Genomic DNA, 25,004 nt, shown 5'->3' with positions numbered 1-25,004 from the left:
TAAAACTGTTTTTAAATTAAATGTATGTCAATTTTCTAACTAATGTCAATGAATAAATCAAATATGATCGTAGGCGTCCGCCCACGCCTCTTAGGCGCATTCAACTTACAGGCTTACATTTTGCGCGCACCATAATAGGCGCCAAAGCTCGAGGCTACGCGAACTTTCTTTGGGAGGTCCAAACATGAATTACTCCCACTTAAAATAACCAAAGTAATCATAAATAATAATAATCCATGCTAATTATAAAGAGGAAATATTTGTATTTTTGCATGTATTTTTATCAAGTAAAAATAAATTTAAAAATTCTTTCACCAATAGAAAGATTAATCATAGGCTTATTTTTATTTATTTGTGAATTACACGCGGACGAAGTCGGGAGGAACAGCTAGTAAATAACAACTTGTAATTTATTGACATAATACGCTATCTTACATAAAATAAACTGAAACAGAATATAAAAGTCGGTAGACATAGTTACCATAAAGTGGGCCGAGTGGAGGCGCCGTGTCATTTCGCCAATTTATATACAGTTCGCAATGATTTGCGTTTATTTAGAGACTACCAGGGTTTACCAAGCTTTTATTACAACGGCCTGGAAATTTTATGTCTAAACGTAAAACTATAGTTGGTTACTAGCTTCTGACGACTCTATCTCGTGGAATTAAAAAAAAAGTAAGTTGCCTATTTGTTCTTCTAGACTACCTTTGACCTCTGTGGAAATTTCATTGAGATCCTTTCAGCCGTTTACAGGCTACAAACGGTAACATCCATCCATTTATCTAGGTAAGCTTTCGCCGTCTATTCTCTTTCTTGTTTATGGCTCTCCCTCAGCGGATTGGGCCAGTGTCAAGTGCTTGTGGTTTTATTCTAATTTGGGAGAAACTGGCAACAAAACTCTGCTTATGGAGATGTTCTTGGGTGTACCAGCGGTCTAAAGCTTTTGCCTTTATAATTATTAGAAAGTAGTAAGTATTTGTTTATGAACAAATTTATTTTCGTTACGTTTGTTGTATTACTCCATAACAGCCGGTTGTCTTTGGTCCAGCTTCAAACAAATCATATAAAGAAGAGCTAGCTCTTGACAATCATTTAAATTTTAGTGTATTTTGTGGTAACTAGGCTTAACTTTTGTATCTCTTTTCTAAGTATTTTTGATTGATTTCCTCGTGTATTTTATAGGCACGTTTCAAATCTATAAATACTTTTTTATGAAGTCGATAAAAGATCAAACTAGCTCCACAGAAGCATGTCGACTTTACGAGAGCATCAAACATTGCGGGTGGGCGATACGTGGGCACAACAATAGGAACGATACTCGCTTGTTAATGTTCCAATTAGTTCGTACGATTTAGGACGGAACAAGGGTTTGGCCTGCGGCGTATCGATTCAAAAATACTAGATTTACGTTATTTATTCTAGATAGCTAGTGCTCGCAATTTCATCCGCGTGAAATTAAATAATGTAGCCACAGATAAATTCCCTTTTTAAAGGTAAAAGAATTATTAATATCGCCCCAGTAGTTTTTGAGTTATTTCAATACAAATTTTTCCTCTTTATAATATTAGTATAGGATATAGATAACTCTGGAATATAGATTCTAAAACAAAGGTTTTTAAAAATTCAGATCAACTGTCTGATTAGAGACAAAGTTAATTTATTAATGTGGTATCAGATATTACAATACGAAAATCTTAATGTTGAAAATACTATACATAATAAATAAATTAAAAACAAATTTAATAATAGCGTTTTAAAACAAACATTAGGGCAGTGGAATTTCACGATACAAACGGAATCATTTGGTACCTAATAAACTCTATAAGTGAGATACTTAACATTCGAACAACCGACTAAATTGATTGGTCGCCGCTGTATAAATAACTCAATAGGCAACTATACATTTACAATCGGCGTCTTAATATTTAAACTACGCGGTCTGAGTTCATTCACCGGCTGGGCCGGTGCTATTTGTTAACCATAAAAACAGTAGTGGTCTTTGTCAATACGCCATCGAAAAACGATAACATTAGACAAAATGGCTGCGCCCCAACTGGTTTATAAGTCACTCGTTTGCATTAGTTTTTCTAAGGATATCTCAACATTACAACGTATTATAAATCAACATAATTAATTTTGATTGGATAGCTTTACTCTGTGTTAGTAGTCACATTTTAACAGTTTATTTAATAATAGCTTTCACTCGCGAGTCCGTCCGCGTGTTATTACAAAACAAAAGTGAGTAGCCTATGCGTTCTTCCAGACTACCCTCTACACCAAATTTCATCTAAATCCGTTCAGGCATTTACGGTACAAACTCTAACAAACATTCATCCATCCATCTAAAATTTCACATTTATAATATCAGTATGAAATATGATTTTAGTTGTACTAAGAACAGCAGATATAAATTTCGAGAATGGTAAGGCAAGAATTATACCAAGGTACCATAACCAAGCTGACATCACACAGTTAATTTAAATTCCCGTGTAATTTTGTGCAAACTACTAGTATACAGAGAATTGTAGAATATGTATAAGATAACAGTTAAAGTGCTACTAAAGGTAGTCTAGATTCACCGGGTTGCCAAGTGCACTTAAGCTTGAACCTATTTTCAAAAGCTCTTAGCATAAGGACTCCCTCGGGCACGGGACTGCTCCCTCTTGGATCGCTACATTAATTAGCTTTTAAATGAATAATATTTTGAAATGGTTGCCTTTAATGGTAATATTTACAATAAAAAAGTGTAATTATTATTTGTTACCAACATCAGGATGACTTTTCGTAATTTGACTAGGTTCACTATTACGTTTATAGTACCAGGAATATATGAGTGGGACGATAGTTTCCAGGAAGATTTTACACTTTGATCATACACGAATGATTAATCAAATGAATGAGTGTGGGTTCGACAAAAGGCAGTTGCGATGATGCACCAAGTCGACGGACCATCCATTGTTGTGTTCGGTCATTCACATGACACGCCCTCTTGCTAATTCATGTAAGCCTGATACTTATAACTTTTGCACTTGAAAAGATTTCAGAAATTACACGCAAATAAAACCATATAAAATTGCTTAGTTACCTTTCTAGTTTGTTTATAAAGATGGGAATAAAAAGTTTTTTCTTAGCAGAATGAAAACTTCCGGTGCAGATGTACTGCGAGGTAGTTTTGTGCACCGGATGTGATGTGACAGAAGTAATATGACGTCTTGGGGCCGCTCGCTCCCCATTCATGTTACGATAACAAGAAGATCAGGCGATACATCGCCTCATACTAACTGTTATATCTTTAGGTATGAGTATATGTATAATTATTTGATGAGTTAGAAAGAAATATTAATACGTAATTTACCTTTATTTTATCAATTAACCTTAGAAGAATTTCATAACATTTTGTACTATTCGACGTTTCGTTTTAACGCAACGTACTATTGTGTAGAGACGGGAGGTGAAACGGCCTTTGCGTTTCGTAAGCGCAAGGACGCACGCCGTTAGTCAATGGCGGAAACTCGGTAGATGAATTGCATAAGCCATCATCTGCCGCTGTTACCTATTGAGGTCAACTAGATATCATTGCTGATATCCTGGTACTGATATTTAGAAGACTCAGGCATGTATGGCGATAACTTTATTACAGCAAAGCTTATAACGTTAAGTCAGAAACATTTACAACATCTGTAAGTAATGTGTATGTGAGTGGTTTGTCTTGACATGACAAAGGTAAGTTTCAAAACAGTATAGTAACCGTAGTAAAACACATACCAACATCAACAAAAAGCATTGAGGCAGCGCCATGGCGCGCCGCTGACTCATGGGAAGCTGTCAGACATTGTGTACGGCAATTACCACTGACGCCTCCCCTACCATTTGTAGCAATTTATACGTCATTACGTTATAACTCGATTAAAGTAATGCGTGAGATATCTCGCTTAACTGTTGAGCTCATCTGTCGCTCTTTGTTCACTGATTTATTGGTCTGGACCATTTTACATTGTCATTTTTTATTTGTATTTCATCAATAACAAAAATAATTGACAAGATTAGTCATATTTTATTTAAAGGGATTATCGGTATACATCATTTTTTCATGTTGAAAAAGACATATTTGATAAAGTTTGATAAGAGAAGGATATCATAATAACATTGTTTCATTGTTTTGCAAGAACAGATTTAAGTGACCGATGTATTGCAAGATTAGTTACCAAAATGATTCATAACATTAACATTTATACTTTGCTATGTTAAAAAATATCTACACCATTATCAATCGCTAATTTAAATCAAACCAGAAATTAAGCTTATTATAACTTCTCGTCTCATACTGGTCAAGAATACTAACCAGCCCTTTTCCGGCTTCACTATAAACCTACACTAACACAACTGGTTACTTCACTTCCACCATCAATTATAAAATCAAGTAATAAACTTGATCAGACATAAATCTCAAACATGTCAATATCCGCAATAAAACCGGATATGTTACCGTAGAGTTTCTCTGCCGTGACATTCATTTAATGTCATTGTATGTGACAAAACAGAGAATAAAATGCGTCAATACCAGCATCACGACAATCGAATTCAACTTTAAAATGATTACAATCGAGTTGCATTCGAGAACAATTGGTAAGGTATAGTATCGGTGTGAATGGGCGAAGAAGGGCACAGTCGGTATGCGCGTACCTGCGACCGCAAGGCTGGGGCCTTGCGAGGCATTCACACATTGCTGTTACCAAAGAATGAATGATGCATCGAATGGATTGCAATTCGATTACGAGATAGTTGTATTGACCGTGTCACGGATTCGGTTATTTTCATGGATGGAGGTTTTCATATATAAATCGAAGGTCAAAACAGTGACATACTACTGTCTTAAAATAAAAAAAAATCATTTTCACCCACTACACATCACAAGAAATTTTATTTTTTGTCTATTTAATCCGAAATTTTAAACACATTTTTTCATTTACATTTAGTTACCTGTTTGTATTCAGGCGAGGGTGGCCGTGGCGGGTACTTGGAGGCCATACGAGCCCCCGCACCGCATCCCTGAGCCTGAGTCGGCTCATCCTCGGGGTAGTAAAGGTGCACGAAATCCTCCGTGTCAAGGAATGTATTGATCAGCATACTCCGTTACGTACACTCACAAACGTCTAAATAACTAATTAGCACGAAGTACTAAAAACACTGCAATTCACTTTCGGAAGACCGTCTGTACAAACATTTGAAACGTTCCATCTTGCTTTAAATATTATATAAATTTATATATTGATATATAATTTTTAATAAATAAATTATCCACTACACTTGTATAAAATCACATTTGCACCAGAATTCGATCGCACAGTTACCTGTTAGAAAAGATTTGTTAGGTCTAGATACATTAGTTCTCAAATAATATAGGCACTATAATAATAATGCTAACCGTACATTACGTATTCAAGCGAGAGTGCACACCGTTTACATTCTTATATAATTAAACACGTGTGCTGTTTACTATAAAAAAAAAAAAAAACATAAAAAACCAGCTGGTTTAGTTACCAGGAGAACATAATTTAAGACAACATTGTGTTGCAAATTGATGCAAAGAGCCACTTGAAGTTGGAGTTTTTAACATCACGGCAAAGAAGTAATAAGGAAAATATTTTATTAGCATATCATATTATAGATGACCTTAAGCGCATATTTATGATGCATTCAGTGAAGAATAAATAACATTTGATTGAGAGATCATTACCCATGTAAAATAAACAATGTCTATTGAAATGAAAAAATAACTTAATCATCCATTGATTGTTTTGTTAAGCGTGAATTAAATGTTTTATATTAGCACAGCAATGGAATTCAATATTTTTATATCATATAAAACATTATGCATTACAGACCTAAGTCCTCGCAGACTCCACAGTTGAATGAACTGTGGTCTCAAATATTGGATATTCTGAAGTATCGACTTTAAATTACAGACAAAAATCAATAAAATAAAGAATAATATTCAATTGACATCGTAAGAGTTAAAATAAAAAAAGTGTCAAAAGCCTCGGTGCTATATTACGTAAATAAAAAAAATAGGTCAGTCTGTATATTTTCATACATATAGCTATATGACACCAGGGTGCCATAAATCACTGCTAGTCTAGAATCGTTTATCATTGTTATTCATTAAACGCCATTACACAGCGTTTATTTTGAACTTATATAAAATACATCTTATTTAAAATTACATAATTATGGACACAGATCCCTTCCTCGGATGTTTTAGATACGTAGTTGCCCGTTATATATATTAAAGAAAAATAAAGCATTCATTAATAATGACATCAAAGTGACTTAAAATATAATCCAGCGGTGAACGGCACGTCTAATATGATTAACAAAATTTTAGCTCATTTGCGCCTAGACACGCTAATCAGGTCGGTCGTGTCTAGCGGTGGGTTTATTCGTATCCAATATCGGCCGTATTATATGGCGCTCTGGATTTTCATTGGTTTCTATAGAATTATTCAATTACAGCCAACATGACACGATAGGCAAGACAGGAGACCTATTGAGAAACCTAAGACCACATAAATTATGCATGTCTAATAATATATTGCGAGGGTGGCAATAAATCCAGACAACAGATGCAGTGTACGGACAGCGGACGCCCGTTCCACTTTCGGTACGATATCGTCGGAAAGAATGCGGCCAATTGCTTCAATGCGATCATGACGTCCTAGTACTTGTTTCAGAAAAGAATCTTACAACTTTCAACATAAAAACATTTTATTTAATAATGAACACCTGCTTAGAGAGAAAAAAAAAAACATCATTACTAAATATGCAAGATTCAAAGATTTTTTCTAGCTTCAATTATGATTAGTCACTGTCCTGCTAACCATTGGGTTATATCCACAATAGACTCAAGCAATCAAACTGACAATGGCATTAAAAAAAACAATATGCATATTGTGGATGTTATCATTCCAAACAAGTAAATATTGTTGAACATTGACCCGATTGTTATGGAAAAAATGTTAATTTTGTAAACAACAGCGACGATACGTGCAATTGTGTCAAAGGTATTGAATTCCTGAGAAGAATATAATAAAAATATCTTAAAAACTTAAAGAATATTACAACTAGAAAGCTACTGTGGTATCAGTTCTAGTTTAAAATATATGAAAAAGCCACCATCAATAGAAAGACAGGCACAGTACGTATTAAATTACTACTACGGTCGCCCGTTCACCAACATTCTCAGCTTACGTATGGCCTACAACTTTTTACACATTTTCAAATACATGTCTACAGGACTATCGTACTTATTGTACGGAAAATAAGAGACAATTTTACGTGAGTAATATTTCTTCGTTAGTTAGTGTATTTTGCTGGAGGTTCGCATTACGTCCGTGTAAGTTGACACTTGTATGTGCAAACAGTCGCTTCGTGGCGCAAACTTGGGAAACTATGTAAAATGAAAGGTGTCATGATATCTAAAGGGATTTAAATAACAAACTTTCATGTTTATTATATGGTTAAATTAAACTCTAGGTTGTAGTAACATCCGGGTGTAATCACTTTAGAACTAGCTGTTGCCCGCGACGTTGTCCCCATAAAATTAAAAAAAATAAAAGATATAGCCTATGTTACTCACAGATAAATTACCTCTCTAACGGTGAAAGAATTTTTAAAATCGGTCCAGTAGTTTTTGAGCCTATCCATTACAAACAAATAAAGTTTTCCTCTTTATAATATTAGTATAGATATAGCAAATTATCACTAATTAATACAAATCGAATAGTTAAAGACATTAAAAACCATCTTGTCAGTAAAATGTTAACATCGCAAGTCGGTATGTTTATCTGTTTGTAAATAAACTTAATTTAATATTATGCAGAAACAATAAGATTCGTCCATCGAAAATAGCAAAAACCCGTTTACGTGGATTTCCCTTTTTTTTTAATTTTACTGTTACGATAAATCTAAAAATAAATTGTTTATATTTTTGCGGTATACTTCATAAACAAAACCTTTTCAAGGTCATAGTACATGTGTGCTCGATATAAGTTCATTGAAAGGCAGTGCATTTTAAGTGTACACATAGTTTAGGTGATATCATCGAAATTGCACCTTGGCCTGCTTGTACACGTGCCGTTATGACTCCCAATCACCACATGACAAAAACAAGAAAAATCCTTGGACTACAATAGAACCTCGATAACTTAAAAAAATATGTTCCCTTCCCATCAGAGCCCAAAACCTCTACAACATAGACATTTGATAACTTAAAACCTCTATAACTTAAATATTATGTGTTTCCCTTGGACTTTAACTTATCGAGGTTCTACTGTACAAACATTTTACAGTTTTTGTTTAAAATTTTAAACTTTACTTAATACAAAAACCTCCGTCAAATCAATAGGCGACATTTTATGTAAATAAGAATTATGTGACTACGAATAAATAGAAATCTGATTTGAACTACCAAAATGATAATTCCGGGATTATTCCCAACTGTCACCCCACTCTGTCCCCACGTGAGAACAAAAGGTTTCATCCGTCCTACCATTTAGTACCATTATCATCAATAAGTTGACAGATAGAACCGTTATGAAACAAATTAACTTCTAACTGTCCCTTCGTCGCAAAAGGTGGGACGGATAAAACTTTTTATTCTCATCTGTTCCTACGTGGAGACAGAGCGAGGTCACGGTTGGGAATAATCCCGGAATTATCACTTCGGTTTCTACTATCCTAAACATTTGAAAAGTATTTACATCTCTTTCATTCGCATTACTTATACAGAGACAGCAATAGTTGCTATACATATGTTATATTAAAACCTTACATGGAAAATTGTTAAACGTTACTTTATACTAGCAAAACTACTAATACTACCAACTTGGAAACCTTTTTAAACCGGTACATCTAAGTCAATAAAAGTGACACTTAAATACATTTAAAGCATATAAGTTCCAAAGAATCTCACGTAATACTATGTTTAGACTTAAAACTGACTATAATCTTATTAATGTTATATCCAAGTTAAATATAGTCCGGTAAATTGACCCGGTCAGTGCTGTTATGACATTATACATTTTTAGTCCAAATCACCAACCACTAAAATTGGACAAGTTATAAGACGTAGTATTTGCTTATTGATTTTCTTCTTTTTGACGATGGTGATAATTCAAATAAATAATAGAGATAGAATCATTAAAGATCAAGAGGCGTTTAATCGGAACGAAATGTCATTTCCAAGCAATGACCTATCTATTTTTATAAATCAATGGATTTTATCTCATGTCCACCCGGCCAGGTAAGTTTGTGACCTACAATCTACATCATTGTCATGTAAAATATCACATTTATGCGACCTTTATTATAAATCATTACATCCAACGAGTTTTGCATTGAATACTGCACAGAGTAATGAGGCGGAAAGACAATAAATTTAATTGAATCAATTATTATTTATTACCATCTTAAATAATATTTTTATTGCTCTGTGACATTCTCGTATTAGTTATGCTATTCAATTATAAATTATCTTACAAACAAATTAAGGTTCATTGTATTTATTAACGGTTATTTATATCATGATTAAACTCTAATTAAGTCACATGGTTCACTAGTATACATACTAGCTGTTGCTCGCGACTTCGCCCACGTCAAAATTAAAAAAATGATAAAATACGTGACCTATGTTACACACTGATAACGTAGCTTTTTAAGGTGAAAGAATTTTTAAAATCGGCTCAGTAGTTTTCGAATTAATTCAATACATAAAAGGTCCCAAAAAAATACAAATCTTTCCTCTTTATAATACATTCACATAAAGTGAATATTTCCCCTTTCTGTGTCTTCTCCGTCATATGCACTTTCCTTTTCCACTCTAAAAAAAAAGATATGAATGGCAAGGGACTAAAATTTAGTCTGAGGCACGTAAAAAACCATTTAACGAACTATAAAATATTAGTCAACATTATACGAAGAAAAACAAGAAAATGTACATAATAAAAGCAATTTCTTCGCATCACAGAGTAATCAGTTGTGTGGGATGTTCTGACGCAAGTGATACAACTACTGGGAGGGAAAAAAATGGCGCCATCTAATAATTACCAGATTTAATATTGCTTAAAAAAATATCCATGAGATAATTTTTTTTTTTTCATATTTTACATTTGAGCTCCATTTTATATAATAAACATTTCATCGATAAGAAAAAAAATTTGCAAACAATAGATATCGAGTTTTATGAGCAGGACAAGTCACTGAACTTTTGCACGTGGGTTTCCTTCCTGTTTTCTCATTTCCAAGATTATGTACTACACATTATCAATATATTTTTAATAAGTACAAACGAACCTTAACAACAACAGTGGTAGTGCCCGCTTTAACATCTTAGCACTGCAGGGCCGGCACGCCCGGTGTAATACCACGACCACATAGAAGACAGGCGTGAAATGGAAACAATTCCGTGTTTCGTCTGATGAGTGTGGTGCCGGAGGCCTAATTTAAGTCCCTTTCTCTTTACCACCCTTTTCTTACAAAAAGAGGATGGGAAGTGGAAGTGGATTTGACAGTGGAGGAGATGCATAAGAAGGGGAAATATCCTCTTTATGTGCGTCTCCTTCTCCGTCTGATAAGGGTAGGCAACGCATCTGCAATTGCGGATGTCTATGGGCAGCGGTCACTTCGCCATTTTGGCGATTTCAGGTGGCCGTTTGCTCGTTTGCCACTTTATGTTATAAAAAAAAAAAAGTCACACATACAATTAAATTCCGGGATCATAAAAATGTATGATTCAAATTAGTATGGCTTAAGGACTACGTCATCCAAAGAATCCCTTTGTCCTTGCATTCTCAGACAATAAACGTTGAAGGCAATGACATGATTTATAACAATTTGCGTGACCATAAAAGTACCATCGGACGTAATTACCTTCCATTTATGATAATGCGTCTTTTATTAAAGATGAATCTTTGGAATTAGGACGAGATGACTTTAAAATTAAAAGTACTTCTTACTTACTTTTCTTGGCATCGACTCTTAACATTAAGAGAATCCGAAAAGTGGTAAAAAAAATTATTAGACCTTTTTAATAAAAAAATTAAAGTTATTCTCATACAAACGGACAATAATCCATCTCTGGCATATCGTTTCTGTTTTAAATTAATTCTAAGACCGGAACTAAATTTAGAATATAAAAACATGAGATAAAGTGAGTGGACCAGTGTTAGTGGGGCAAGGTCACCTAACCAAACAAGTCGATGTAAATAGCTATATCAGAAAGCATTACCTCGAAATAATATTCACGACATGACAAAACGACATATAAGAGAACAAATAACAGATCAGGGTAACATAGAATTGAATAAGCGAAGTTGCATTCAGTAGCTAATGCGAGTGTATAGGTAAAGTTTGTGTTGACGGAGGCGTCGTGAAAGCCGACCAATGGCGCGGCACCACATCGCCATAGCGGCCGCAGTCATGTGAGCGCCGGGCGCCATACGACCATGACCTTCACATGCGTGCATTCCTGGTACATTCGATGCAATGGTTATATGAAATTTGTTATGGCTAATCATTAAGTTTGTATTTAAGCTAGTCACTTAAGTGTAGATTTAGTATTGTTTATGTACAACTCTGAGTGCGATGAAAATATTCTTTTTTCTAATATCAAAACGCATGTAGATTAATTATTTATTTACATTTTAGCGGAAGTCTGCTGATTTAATTCATTTGTTTGGACATAATTAAATTCGTTATTATTTTATCGTTAAATCTAGGTTTATTATTCTTGTGAATGAATGACGTAATGTCTAATTTTTTTGTTTTTTACCCAAATTAATTCAAAGAATTTACATTTAGTTTATCCAAGGAATATCATTACGTGCAGTTATCTAAAACTATATATGTAATTTCGTTTTAAATTCGTGAGAACAGTCACACTGTTTTTTTATTTGCATAATGTAAATAATTAAAAAAAAACACAACATTTGATGTCACATAACTACAGCAAATGCGTTTGAGTTAAATTTTAAAACTTCCATTCTTTAAAATGATTAAAAATACACGCCGATATCCATATAGGTAATCTATATCTATACTAATTAAATGTGAAAAGATTTGTATGTTTGTATAGGAATAAACTCAAAAACGACGAGGCCCATTTTAAAAAAATACTGTTAGAAATTATCACATTATCACCGAGTAAAATCATACTTATCATACTAATATTATAAATGCGAAAGTTTAGATGGATGAATGGATGGATAGATGGATGTTTGTTAGAGTTTGTAACCTAAACGGCTGAACAGATTTCGTTGAAATTTGGTATAGATGTAGAAGATAGTCTGGAAGAACACATAGGCTACTCACTTTTGTTTTTTTTTAATTCCACGCGAACGGAGTCGCGGGCGAAAGCTAGTAGGATATAATTATTATACTAGTTTTCTTTATATTACGCAGACAAAGTCGCGAGCATAAACCAGTCAAAACATCGTATTAGTGAAAGTAAACTTGGCAAGGATTTTATATCTCAAATGCCGTCAACTCAGCGTGTGTCACGTGAAAGGTGCACCGGACACTATTGGCAAAGTAAATTATATGATCATTTTTCTTTAAAAATTGGCAACTTGATATACATTATATACTAATAATAGACGAAACTATTAATAGAATACCTGTACGGAAGTAATTATTTACGAGTTTCATTTGAACATATTAATCTAAGTTAACTCGAGTTTCTTCCGCCACTTCTTCTCCCAGCGCTAACGCTTTCCGAAGTGGTAGTAATGTTAGATGTAGTAATAATTATAATAATGATCAGATAGCAGCAACCGATCAAGTCGAGGTTCGGCCCTCTCGGGCGCCCTTGAATCGGAATGCTAAACGCGTATTGAGTGACAGCCCAAGCCGAGGTCCCCTCTCGGGGACCCTTGTGCTAAGTCACTCCATGGAGCGACCACCGAAGCGATCTAAGAGCTCGGTGGCCTCCCAATCCGGTAATAATAACGAAGTAACGGCCCGAGCCGAGGCTCCTGAGGGAGCCCTCGAGCCTAGTTACTCTTAAAAGAGGTTTAGGCTAAGCGCCATCCGCGCTGGGCCACCACAAGCCCGGTGAATCTGTAAATGCCTCTTCAAGGCAAACAGTGACAAATCAGTCACAAAAAAAAAAAAAAATCGATTTGAAAATTATTACTTATTATTGTATATTGCATATCTCATCATATACACTTGTATCCGAAGTCAAAGGTCTTTTGAAATAGCTCGTATTCAAATTACATTTTTCAAAGGCATTGTTTTAGTTGTGAAACGCTTAGAGAAGTTATTGAAAAATATGAAAAGCTTTGAAAGATACGTAATATTATCTATGAACTAGATACCTAATTCTTTTTATAGCTTTAACTCTAAGATAATTATTATCAAGGTAAGTTACTTTGCCGTAACATATTAGTAATAGTAACCTTAGTAATCTAGAAAGTGATATTATCTTTGTAGACAAAGTCTAAACGAAGATAACGAGATAAACAATTCAATATATTTAAATTCAATTAAATTTGTAAATTATATAAACAGATTATTGTCAAAGTCCATATATGGCGGCTATTGCGCTATTTATTTTTTTATTGTTTATTTTTAAGTATAACAAGCGAACAAGTGATCATCGGAATACGTAATAACGAATCGACAGATGTCCATAGACATACACAGTTTCAGATGTGTTGCCAACCATTAGACAAGAGGATGCACAGTAAGGGAATATTTACCTTCCTGGTACGAACACTTTGGAAAGGGGAAAAGACTAAAATTAAGCCTCTAGCACACACTCATAAGATAAAATCTTGCATCTACTTGACGCCTGTTTGTAGTGTGGTCGTGGTATTGCACTGGGCCAGTCGTTCCTACTTTGCGAAGATTTGAAAGTGGGCTCTACAACTTAAAAATTGTAAGATAAAGTGAAGTAACACCTAAATGGTAGCTAATGTCATATAATACAATAGTAATGTGAGAAAAATTATTACACGACGTTTAATATTTTAGTTTTAGCGTAAAGTGCTGATCGATTCTTTTCAAAATACACTAACATCTCAATCTACGAAATTTGCCAGACGAGCACGTGGTAGTCGTAGTTGAGATGGTAAAAGTAACGATTTTCTTAGACTCAGCTGTGTCTCGTAGACCTGCGCATTGGAGACCTCCGCCACGTGGCCTGTGCCGCACCTAACTATAACCTAAAAATACTAGATGAATTACTTTACCCAATTAAACCGAAAACGTAATACGAATGATGATTTGAAAAGATACACTAATGTGATACTAGATTTAGTCCGCGACTCCTTCCGCGTAGAATTTAAAAAAAATCGAAAGTAGCCTATGTGGTCCTCCAGACTATGCCCTACATCTGTGCCAAATTTCATCAACATTCGTTGAGCAGTTTAGGCTACAAACACTAACAAACATCCTTCCTAAATTTTCGCATTTATAATATTATTCGGAAGTAAGATTTAACATCTAATAAGATAAAGGATTCATTTCCATTTACCTATTTCTATACCATAACGTAATAAATAATTAAAGTTCAGATGGGATTTCCTTGCCAACCCTCATCTTGATTGACTTTCTTTTCGTCGTAATCTTATAATTGCGTAGTTTCCCATAGAAATGAGTACGTAGTAAATCCATACAATAGGTATTCCTACAGGCATGCGCAGATCAGAAATGTGCCACGTGGCGGTCTCCCGTTGCATAACTTTTGCTTAATGCGACACCGGCAAAGTCCTGTTAGAAAACTAATATGGCGTCAAATACCAATTGAAACTACATAACTTTTCTATCACGAAACTACTCGTATACTAATTGAATGCCGAAAAGAGTAACGAATTCGATTTATTCTGTTTTTAGTCGTAAAGGATTTTAAAGCAATTCAAATAACTTTGAATTCTTGAAGTTATCTTAATGTAAACATTATGTTGGTAGTTTTTTTTAATTGATCGATAAGGATGTAAAGGCCACATGAATGTTTGTTTTCGGTATTATCTCTGTTTATTTATTTTGTCCTTTAGACTTTTACTTTTTGGGTAGGTAGACGAGACGGTTTATTTGAGAAACTCTATCAGGTGTTTGGTTTTTTGCAGTCTAACGTTTTTGATGTATTTATTGATTTTCTATGTTCATTATTAACCTAAACAACATTAATATTAAAAAGGTTATCGACAAAACCAGTTATATCCGACAACTTTCTGAAAACAAGTACCAGGAAGTCAGCAACGAGCAAGTATGTAATGCAACCACGCCTGCGGAGCCCTTCGTGCCAATATGAATGTAAGGTTTCTCTAACCTCTAGAAAGTGCATTTAGCCGCGAAGATATTTTATTTACCCTAAACTGTTAATGCTTTTGAAAGGTTTCTATAATATAAAGGTACTTTATAAGCGGTAAAAATAATTACATTTACCAGAAATTCTTACTGGAATTTATAAGAAAAAATATTCATTGAATACGTCTGAGTGATTAGCCAATGTTTTGTTAGAGTCAGTGTGCGACCTCGAACGAAATCGTACTTTGAACAAAGCGTTTACGTATTGAATAATTAAGACAAATATAAATAACTATAAATTAAAATTTCATTGAATACGAAATGTGTGTCAAATAATTTTTGTGCATTGAATTCTTCCGAAATAAGGCAAATGCTGATGTCGTAAAGGACATATCGGAACAATTATATAGCAATGTGAAATGCAATTGAACACTGCGACGACCGAGGACCGACGACGCAGCGGAAAAGCCCGCCATAACGTAACGTGGACGCCACGAGTACGCCATGCCGCGACACAAGTGCCTACAACGGCAAAACTTAAATATTTCTTGTGGATATGTAAAAAAAAATTGCACTCTCGCTTTACTCCTAGCACAGATGGTTCTATTATGTGACGTAATATCCGATAGCAGCATATTACAGTGCCATGTGCCGAACACGTCGGCGCGCCGCTTAGCCATACTAGAAATTCCAATGCGGACCTTATAAATTTAATCGTTTCCAGAATCACTTTACAATATAATCCATTTATACTTGTCGAAGACTTCGCAAAACCACAAATATGTAAACTGAACGGTGACGAGAGCGCGGATGTGATGTATATCCATATTATGTTAGAGAAGCGGCTGTGTCGCATTAAATATGCGACGGACGCGCGCGGCAGCTGCGAGGCAACTGGAGTCGGCGGCGTGGTGAGGAGAGCGGCGAGGGGGGCCGGCGGCGTCGCGTCGTGGTGCGGGGCGCGGGCGTGGGGGCGCCGGCGGCGTCTGAACCGCGCGTCTCTAGCCAGCAAGCACTGGCGAGCCGCCTTGAATTGTGCAACGTCAGCACGCGCGTGCGTACTCGCGCCGCCTCATGTGCCCGACGCGGCACAAAAAAACCCCAAGCTATTCACCCGCGCGTTTACTTACGCCAGAAAGTACCCCGACCAGAACTCGTTCTACGCCGCGCCAATGTTTTGTTCGATTGCAATTATCTGCAGGCGGCCGGCGCACAGGCTGATTCGCCGAGGTTAGGTAATTTCGGCTTATTTTCGTGCCGCGAAGGTTATTTATGTTTTTATCGCGGCACTGATTGGCTTCGCATTCTCTTGTGCAGTTGAATGATTTGCAAAAACGTCGCGCACCGATGTGTTTTATTGTTCGGCTGGGTTTTTAGTGTCATGTAAGGCGAGCCGAGCCGTCTTGCTAGTTTTATACATAAACTGGTTTGTTTAATTTTAAATGCTATATAACTTGAAATCCCAGAGGGCAATTGTTAAAGAAAATATAGTTTACAAATTGCTATTCAGAATAAAAAAACAATTGTAACAAGACTACCAAGGCAACATTATCAAAACAAACCGTGATAAAATACGGTTTGCTGATAGAAAAGCGGTGACGAATGATAACCTTTATAAATTGACATCAGTAACTTTGATAGAAAAATTTATATAATGGGTTTTCACTAACGAGAAGCAATATTTTCATCCCTGTCTCTCTCTATAATAATGTGGAGATAACAATACATTGTACACGTTCAACAATGGAAGTCCACGCTAATATTATCAGTAACATTGAAGGTTGTTCAATACGTATATAAATCACGTGAGGAATGCAGTCTCTATGGTGACGAGTATGTATTAATTTTATGCATTTATTGATAACAATTTTATTACAACAATAAAATCACAGAATTACATTTGTAGTTGCTAGCCATTTAAAAAATATATATTATTCTTTTTTTCTACAGCTGTTAGGATTTAGATTAGACTAGCTTTCGCCCGCGACTCCGTTTGCGTGGTATTAAAAAGAACAAAAGTAAGTAGCCTATGTGTTCTTCCATACTCTGCTCTACATCTATGCCAAATTTCATCGAGATCCGTTCAGCCGTTTAGGCTACAAACTCTAACAAACATCCATCCATGCATCTAAACTTTCGCATTTATATTAGTTAGATTTAGTTAGAAATACATGCTAAATATTATCTTTGTCTTGATAAATTCTCTATATGCAATTGAATTGTCTTAGATTTTTATCATATTCAAAATTTGCACGGTTAAAAAAGTTATTTTAATAGTAGTTTTTTTTTTTTCATTTACTGCATTTTTTAAAATGCCGCTTCTTTAGGAAATAATCAACCCTTATTTTACTATTTAACCGAATGTCTTTACTTTTTGTTAATAAACCTTGCAAAATTTGCAAATTCATCAGACCTTGTATACAGACGCTTGAACAGATTCTCAAAGAGCATTGGACAGAAATAACTTCACATGACGCATGACTCGATGCGAAAGTTTGTGTAAAAAGATAATTGACAATAGAATTGGTTAATTTAAAACGAAATTTCATGACCTTTGCAACCTGAAACACGATACTTTCCCACTAAGTCATTCGGTAATACCAAAGATGTCAAAAAATATTATTATCTATACTATTATAATAAAGCGTAAACACACACTTCTTTGTTGCCTAAGATGTTAGCATTTACAGCATATTTTTGAATAATTCTTTTTTTAATAAAAATCCCTACATTTACGTCACGCTTTAGGCTTTTTCACGCCATTAATCTTAGGTGGTAAATATTTTGGATAAAAACCCTAATGTGGGAAAGAGACCATAAGTTGTTGCCAACATCAAGGAAGCAAGGTTGTCATCATGTCATGTCATTTTGACATTTGTAATTAATAATTTGACAAATGTAAACAATAAAATAAAATTGATATAATATCACGCGAATGAAGTCGCACGGGAACAGCTCGTCTCAGCTATTTTCTAAGAAAATGAGTGTGATGACAATATTCACAGGTCAATGGTAACAATGTTTAAGTCAACCAATCCTTAACTAACTAAATAAATGCTTAGAAGGCTATTGGTTACTTATGACTGTTAAAATTACATATTTATAACATAGATATCAAACCGAAAATCTACATACTACCCTTTGTTTTATGTACATGAAAATGGACCTTTAAGAGCGTATCCTACTCCAAAAGTGACGCATCAGAAGTTACTCTAGTATTGTCGATGTCTATGGACATCTGTTTGCCTCTCTTAAAAACAAAGATTCTATTGAAACGCATTCCAGTATTCCCGGGTGAATACGTTATGATTCCTCAGTACATTAAAAGCGAACGAGGCCAGTTTAAATATAAACACAACAAACGTGGAAGTTGCTTACTCGTATGACTAACACGTGGAGGCTAATCGGAGGTCGCTGCATTCGGCTGATCCTCAACACTTCCGTAAACAACCTGCAGTACTGTTAAAAGAATTCTGTATGCAAACTATGACCCGACACTAACCGTGACTCCGATTTTGTAAACATTTGTTAGCCAATTTTTAAGGAAAAGTTTCATGTTTTCCTGGTACAAGATCTACGATATAGACATAGTCGTAGTGTTTCAACTAATCTTACTAATATTATAAATGCGAAAGTTTAGATGGATGGATGTTAGTTAGTGTTTGTAGCCTAAACTGTTGAACAGATAAAAATTGTCAGACGTAAAGTATATGGCCTGGAAGAATATATGGGCCACCTAATTTTTTTAATTTCACGCAGGCGGGTTCGTCGGTAAAAGCTTATTAAAAAAAAACAAAGTTGTTTAGAGATTTTTCGTTACACGTGAGAGCAAAAGATACAATTTAGAGAAAGAGAGCGAAACATTGCAATTTTGAACTCCTGATCTTGAAATATTCGTCTACAATTAAACGTCCTTATTACGTATGAGAACTAGAAACATTCTATAATATTCACTCTAAAGTTATCTTTGATAATAACAACTGTATCGCGTTGCATATTTAAAATTTTCTCTTGATTAATCACCGAGTAAAGTCCATTCACTTTCCGAGTTTCCCACACAGCGCGGCCAACGGACGTGTTTAGTTATTCTAAAACAATTCACAAATTTAACTTTACTGTTAAGAAAACGGAAAGAGAATAAACCTAACAGCTGTGAATAAGACATAAAATATGCAGAATGTTTTTCTGTCCGTAACTTTATTGTTGTCGTTATGTTCCCAGTCACACGAAAGTTTTAGCACAAAGCCATTGTCTAAACGATATTTGTGAGACGAGTCGAAAATTATATTTTACACCTATTACGGTCGTATACTAAACGGATCTTAAACTTACCGCTTACAATCTGACAGACGTTAAAATGTTAATGGAATATTAAATTTAATCATGATCTTATCAGACGACGGTGGCTAGTCTAAATGTCGTTTTAGTATTCGGCCATTGAATTGTATACGGGTTGGGTTTTACCGCGGCATAACTTGGCGTGTTTTAGGCAGATTTTGTTTGATTAGAGGTCAATAATTATTTCGTGAACCACGAAACGGGGACCGAAGCCGAGGTCGTAATATATGACCACGGTACAATTTTACTAAAAGACAATTAATATTAATAATAACAATAGTAAAGACAATTAAACGATTAGATATAAAAACCGTGAGGGTAGATTAAACAAGGGTTCCTAGAACGTAATACTTTTCGATAATAAACAACATTATTCAATAAACGCATCATCACACCTGAAAAACAAAACTTTTGCAATTCTAAACAAGTTCGAGAAGAAATGTTTTAACTACGCGCAGCGGGTCACGTAGGCGCGGTTATTTTTCTAGTACAAGGGCGGGCTATAGGAATGTTTTGGTTGTGACGAGATGAACTGAAAACATCTGGTTGGATAACAGGAAACAATAGCAGTTGAGTAAACATCGTTGACATTGGGGTTTTGTAGTCAGTTGTTACTGGAGGTGAGATCACAATAATTTGCATGACAGTTTTGTCCTTTCATTCATTCGGTCTAATATTTCAATGAATGAATGACAACATTCACTCCTTCAACAGTACGTACCAGTAAAAGTTAAACATAAAAGGTACAATGTTCTAAGATAAAGTGGAACAACTACAGATTATTAACGCGATTGCGACTATTTGGTTGCTCGAAGCTTCCACAATTAAGAGTACTGGCGTATCAAATCAAAAAATATCGTAAGTAAGGAGCCATCATAAAAACAATCTAAAACATTTACTTAAAAAAAAAACTTTAGTATAGACGCACAAAAGTAGGGTCTGCAGAACCATTAGTTGTACGAAAAGCACACATAGAAGACAAGCGTCAAGTGGAAGTAATTTCTCTTGTCTGATGAGTTCCAGCAAAATTCAAATCCTTTTTTGCGTTCCATCAACTAACTAATAAGTATGTGATACAAAGATTTGAGGTGTATTGTTCTTATAATGATTTATTTGTCCAACCGAGGTAACGTGGTTAGATATATGCGGAAGTACCATTTGTTTCTTGTTATCACTGTAATTAGTACTCAGGTGAAGACACGTGTTATCAAAACTTCTGATCCTTTAGCATTGACCTCCATTTTAGTTGTGAGACTTGAAGATAAACAATTTTTTAATTGTTAAAAATCTCACGAAAATAACAAAATATCTCTTTATATTTTGTTGACGACTTTTTACTCTATACCGAATTAAATATGCAGTGAGTGATATATTAAAACAAAATTAGAGAAACCAAATATTTAAATAAAATATACTCCAAACGACTATTTAAGTACCCAATAAACGACTGTGAGTGCCACAATTGAATTTTATTTATAAAAAAAATACCTGCGAAGACTAGGCAATCATGAACTAGTACGCAGTATTTTGATATTCCTGCGCGCGATTTCAAACAAAATGGCGTTGTGACCTTGAACCAAGGGGATGCCGCGTCCTGTCTGACCGAGACATTTTTATCGATTGCCAGTTACCGTGAGTTTACACTACTGAAATACCTGTATTATGTTATCTTTGTTCGTTTTAATGTGCGTGAGAGGGATAGCAACATGTTTTTTTAAGTCTTTCTATATAGAAAAAATGTAAACCCACAGTTATGTTCTTTTTCGTCTTTTAACAACAAAATTACTTCAGGAATAATCTAGGCTATTTTAAGATTCCATACTGTTTTACTATTTCAAAACATAGTCATAATCGATTTGATAAAAAATTAAGTTACCTTGTAACTTCCTTGAAGCATAATGAGACGAGTACTGTAACTTACATGTAATAACGATTAGAAACCTTATCAGATATAAAATACAAACCTCTTTTAGTGACGTACGCTATCTTAATCAGGAATCTGCAAAGGTTTCGTAATTACCTGTAAAAAAAGAAAAAAACTATAAACCTTGCTTTTAAGTATTTAATATCCATCGATTAACTTTAATTACACTTAAAGCTGGATACCAAAACAAATTTTATGTAAATAAAACCCGTTTTCAAAGATTCGCTAATCTGCAAACTGCGCTAAAACGACCTCTCCCAAATATCCTGTTTAAAATAAGTGACATCGAAAAATATTAAAATGGAAATTAGCTAAAATTATGAACAAAAAATAACATTAACAAAAACCCATGAAAACAAATTACGCATATAAAGTTACATACAAATTGCCCAGACTTCTTAAGACAGGACTAGAATAGGTAAAAAGGCAAACACACTCATCATACGAAAGACGAAATGGCTTCTAGACTCTTCCAACTTACTATTGGGTCATATAAATTTGGCCTTAATTATTGTAAAAACCTAAAGGAAGCTCTTCTAATAATGGATAATCACAACCAAGGCTTCATAAAACCACCTGTCGCGGCGCCTCCTCTATAATCAGGCGCTATGTTATCGCCAACACCTAATTGGCCGGCGTATCAAAGCGACGATAGTTTTGCGAGCATTTGTTTATAAATACCGTGCATTGGACATGCAGGCATGACCTAGGCTAGTTGATTGCTTACTGCGGTCGACGGATAACATTACTCTTAGCACATATGTGATTACTGCCTTTAAATAATTAACTTACAATGCTTTGTTGCCCTAGTCCATTCTGTAAACCTAACCAGGCATTGCTAAATCTTATAAGTTTAGATGGATGGATGAATATTTGTTAGCGCTTGTAGTCTAAACAGCTGAACGGATCTGGATGAAATTTGGCATAGATATAGAGTATAGTCTGGAAGAACATATAGGCTACTTGCTTTTGTATACCATGCGGACGGAGTCGCGGTCGAAAGCTAGTTATAAAAAAAACTTCCATCGTTTAAAATTGCACTTTGTATTCATTTTTAAATGTGCATTTGTTACGCCTTAATGCATACCAAACATGCAGGAAAAAAATAACTCTTCATATCCAATACAATTTTCCTTATAAAAAATAAAAACATGGAAAAATAAATAGAACATACTTAAAGTAGGTACATACTTTGGAGTCGTTTTTTACAGACAGGTCCTTTTAATATTCAAGTCTGTGGTATTACATATATTTATAAGTTTAATGTGAAAAAAAAAACAGATATTCCATACTTTTATTTAATCAATAAAACAAGGTACATAGAATGGAAAACATTCGTGTTGGTGTCAACAAACTTTGCGCGCGATAACCGTATACAGTCACACTCAAGGTCAAAAATACATAATTAAATTGTTGATAAACGCTTTGTATTAAAAAAAATCAATTTCAATCTAAAAAAAAACATTAAAAGATTAATTTAGATTTAATTTCATACATTTTCATCAATATCCCAAACAAGTACCAGGTTCACAGAAGAAATGAGGAGGTGTAAAGAATAGTCACCTAAGCCAGACAAAATTGAGAAATTAGAAATTCTTAAAGTTCTAGAAAGTTCTATTATCTTGTATTGAAATAATGAAAATGACTTCAAAATGCAAATCATATATGACACAAATTAATACAAACATACAAAGATACCCCGAAGGTCGCTAGTATTTACATATATTGAAGAGTGCATGAAAATTATAACGATAACGGTTATCTTTGTATTTGTCAAGATAATTATTCTGTTTATATGTTTTCGCGTCGTGTACTTGTAATATATAATTAAACTCGGAGTATTATGAAGGACCCTTACATAATTACAAGGTCATACCATGCACGTATTTACACAGGATACAAATATTTATTTTATTAAAAGCTAAAAGATGCAATAAAAACGATTTATTGGTATCTAAATTGTCCGTTTTTTATTAGTTTCCAGATCGTTTTTTCAAATAGAAAAAAAATTAAAACAATAAAATAAAATATGTTTACTTCAACTCTAAATTAAGTTTTATTTCTATTTGAATTTCGTTATCGCGATGTCCTTGTGTCCAAATTTTATGGGACTTGTTTAATTGAGAATTACTTTACTTCTTTTTATTTATAAGTAATACTAGCTTTCGCCCGCGACTCTGACCGCCTGGAATTAAAAAAAAAAAAACAAAAGTAAGTAGCCTATGTGTAGTACACTACGCTCTACATCTCTGCCAAATTTCATCGACATCCTTCCAGCCGTTTAGTTTACGAACTCCTAACAAACATCCATCCAACTAAACTTTCGCATTTATAGTATTAAAATTTGTAAGTATTAATAAGAAATAAGAAGTATGATTAGTAAGATAATTTAACAAACACTAAGGTGACAAAAAAGTAACAATCGACAATACTACACATCTTAAAATTTAAATGTTTTTGTACAGTTGTCGGGGCAATGAAAACTCGAAGGGTGTCGCATGTCTGACCACGTGCCACCATTCTGATGGTACAACTGGCGCGTATGTCTCTTTATGCAACGGATAACCACAACATGTATGCTGTAACTATCCTTTGTTTATGTGAGCCTGGTAACTTGTTTTACTCATTACGTAAATTTTAAATCGACTTTAGTGAATACATACATTTATTCATAAAAAGCATACGATCAAAATAATAATAATAAAAAAAATCTTAGCAATTTTTAGCCCGACCGGTTTTTCCTCGCGCCTGGCGTCAACAACAAATTGTTTACACAAGTAACGTAATTTGCCAACAAGGATTTCAAACCATACTTATTTGTTATTATGTCATATCTAAGGTACAATTACATTTAAATGACGTAAGATTTAAAAATACTAACATTGAGCAAACGCACTCAAACCCAATGGAAATAAATTCATTGCTTTTAAAAAGGTGTATAAGGGGAATTGATACAACTGCATTCACATACAGAAGTTAATATAAACAAAGTTTATTATCGTAACAAAAGTTTGAAATCAATTATCAGAGGTCGTATGAAGGAGTCGAGGTATATCGTGACATGATCAACAAAGTTGTCTCACACGAACAGTAGGTTTCGTCTGCCGTTACATTTGAGTTAATACATATTCCCATCCCTCTCAGTCTCTTTGAAAAAACAGAGACAATAATACAAATGTCACGGCAATGGAGTTTCACGGTAATATTCATAAACGTAAACACAGTATGGACATACGCACACGCATGCAACAGCAGTGTAACGAGTCCGTGTGCATGAAAACACGACCGCGGCCACGGGACCGTATAAAAATAGATCGACTCGCGTACGATACGGCGTTTTGATATGGCGCCGCACATTGGGCTGAATCAAGTTGCTCCATAGACAACTTTATCTGATGTTTGAAATGTCTCTTTTTTTTGCTTAAATGTCCTTTGT

At 34.5% G+C, this 25,004-nt stretch overlaps 1 protein-coding gene across 5 annotated transcripts in view; it reads right to left on the bottom strand.

Annotated features, from left to right (window-relative positions):
* The window catches only part of LOC106107841 (myotubularin-related protein 4), a 58,341-nt gene that overhangs the window by 20,150 nt on the left and 13,187 nt on the right, over window positions 1-25,004 (bottom strand). Inside the window, exons 1-2 of one of the 5 annotated variants that reach the window (XM_013288857.1) lie at window positions 15,947-16,219; window positions 4,981-5,351 (exon numbers count right to left, since the gene is read on the bottom strand). The exons of 1 other annotated variant lie outside the window; for it this stretch is intronic. In XM_013288857.1, coding sequence (XP_013144311.1) covers window positions 4,981-5,127 — 147 coding nt within the window. In that variant the 5' untranslated portion in view covers window positions 5,128-5,351; window positions 15,947-16,219. Of the gene's footprint in view, window positions 1-4,980; window positions 5,352-15,946; window positions 16,220-25,004 lie in introns of those variants that run through there. 3 more of the 5 variants (XM_013288849.1, XM_013288864.1, XM_013288872.1) reach the window with 3 other exon arrangements.

This window comes from Papilio polytes, unplaced genomic scaffold, assembly GCF_000836215.1.
Source record: "Papilio polytes unplaced genomic scaffold, Ppol_1.0 DF824269.1, whole genome shotgun sequence".
Lineage (NCBI taxonomy): Eukaryota > Metazoa > Arthropoda > Insecta > Lepidoptera > Papilionidae > Papilio > Papilio polytes.
Note: the sequence above shows the minus strand (reverse complement) of the source record. Positions and strands in the feature narration are given on the sequence as shown.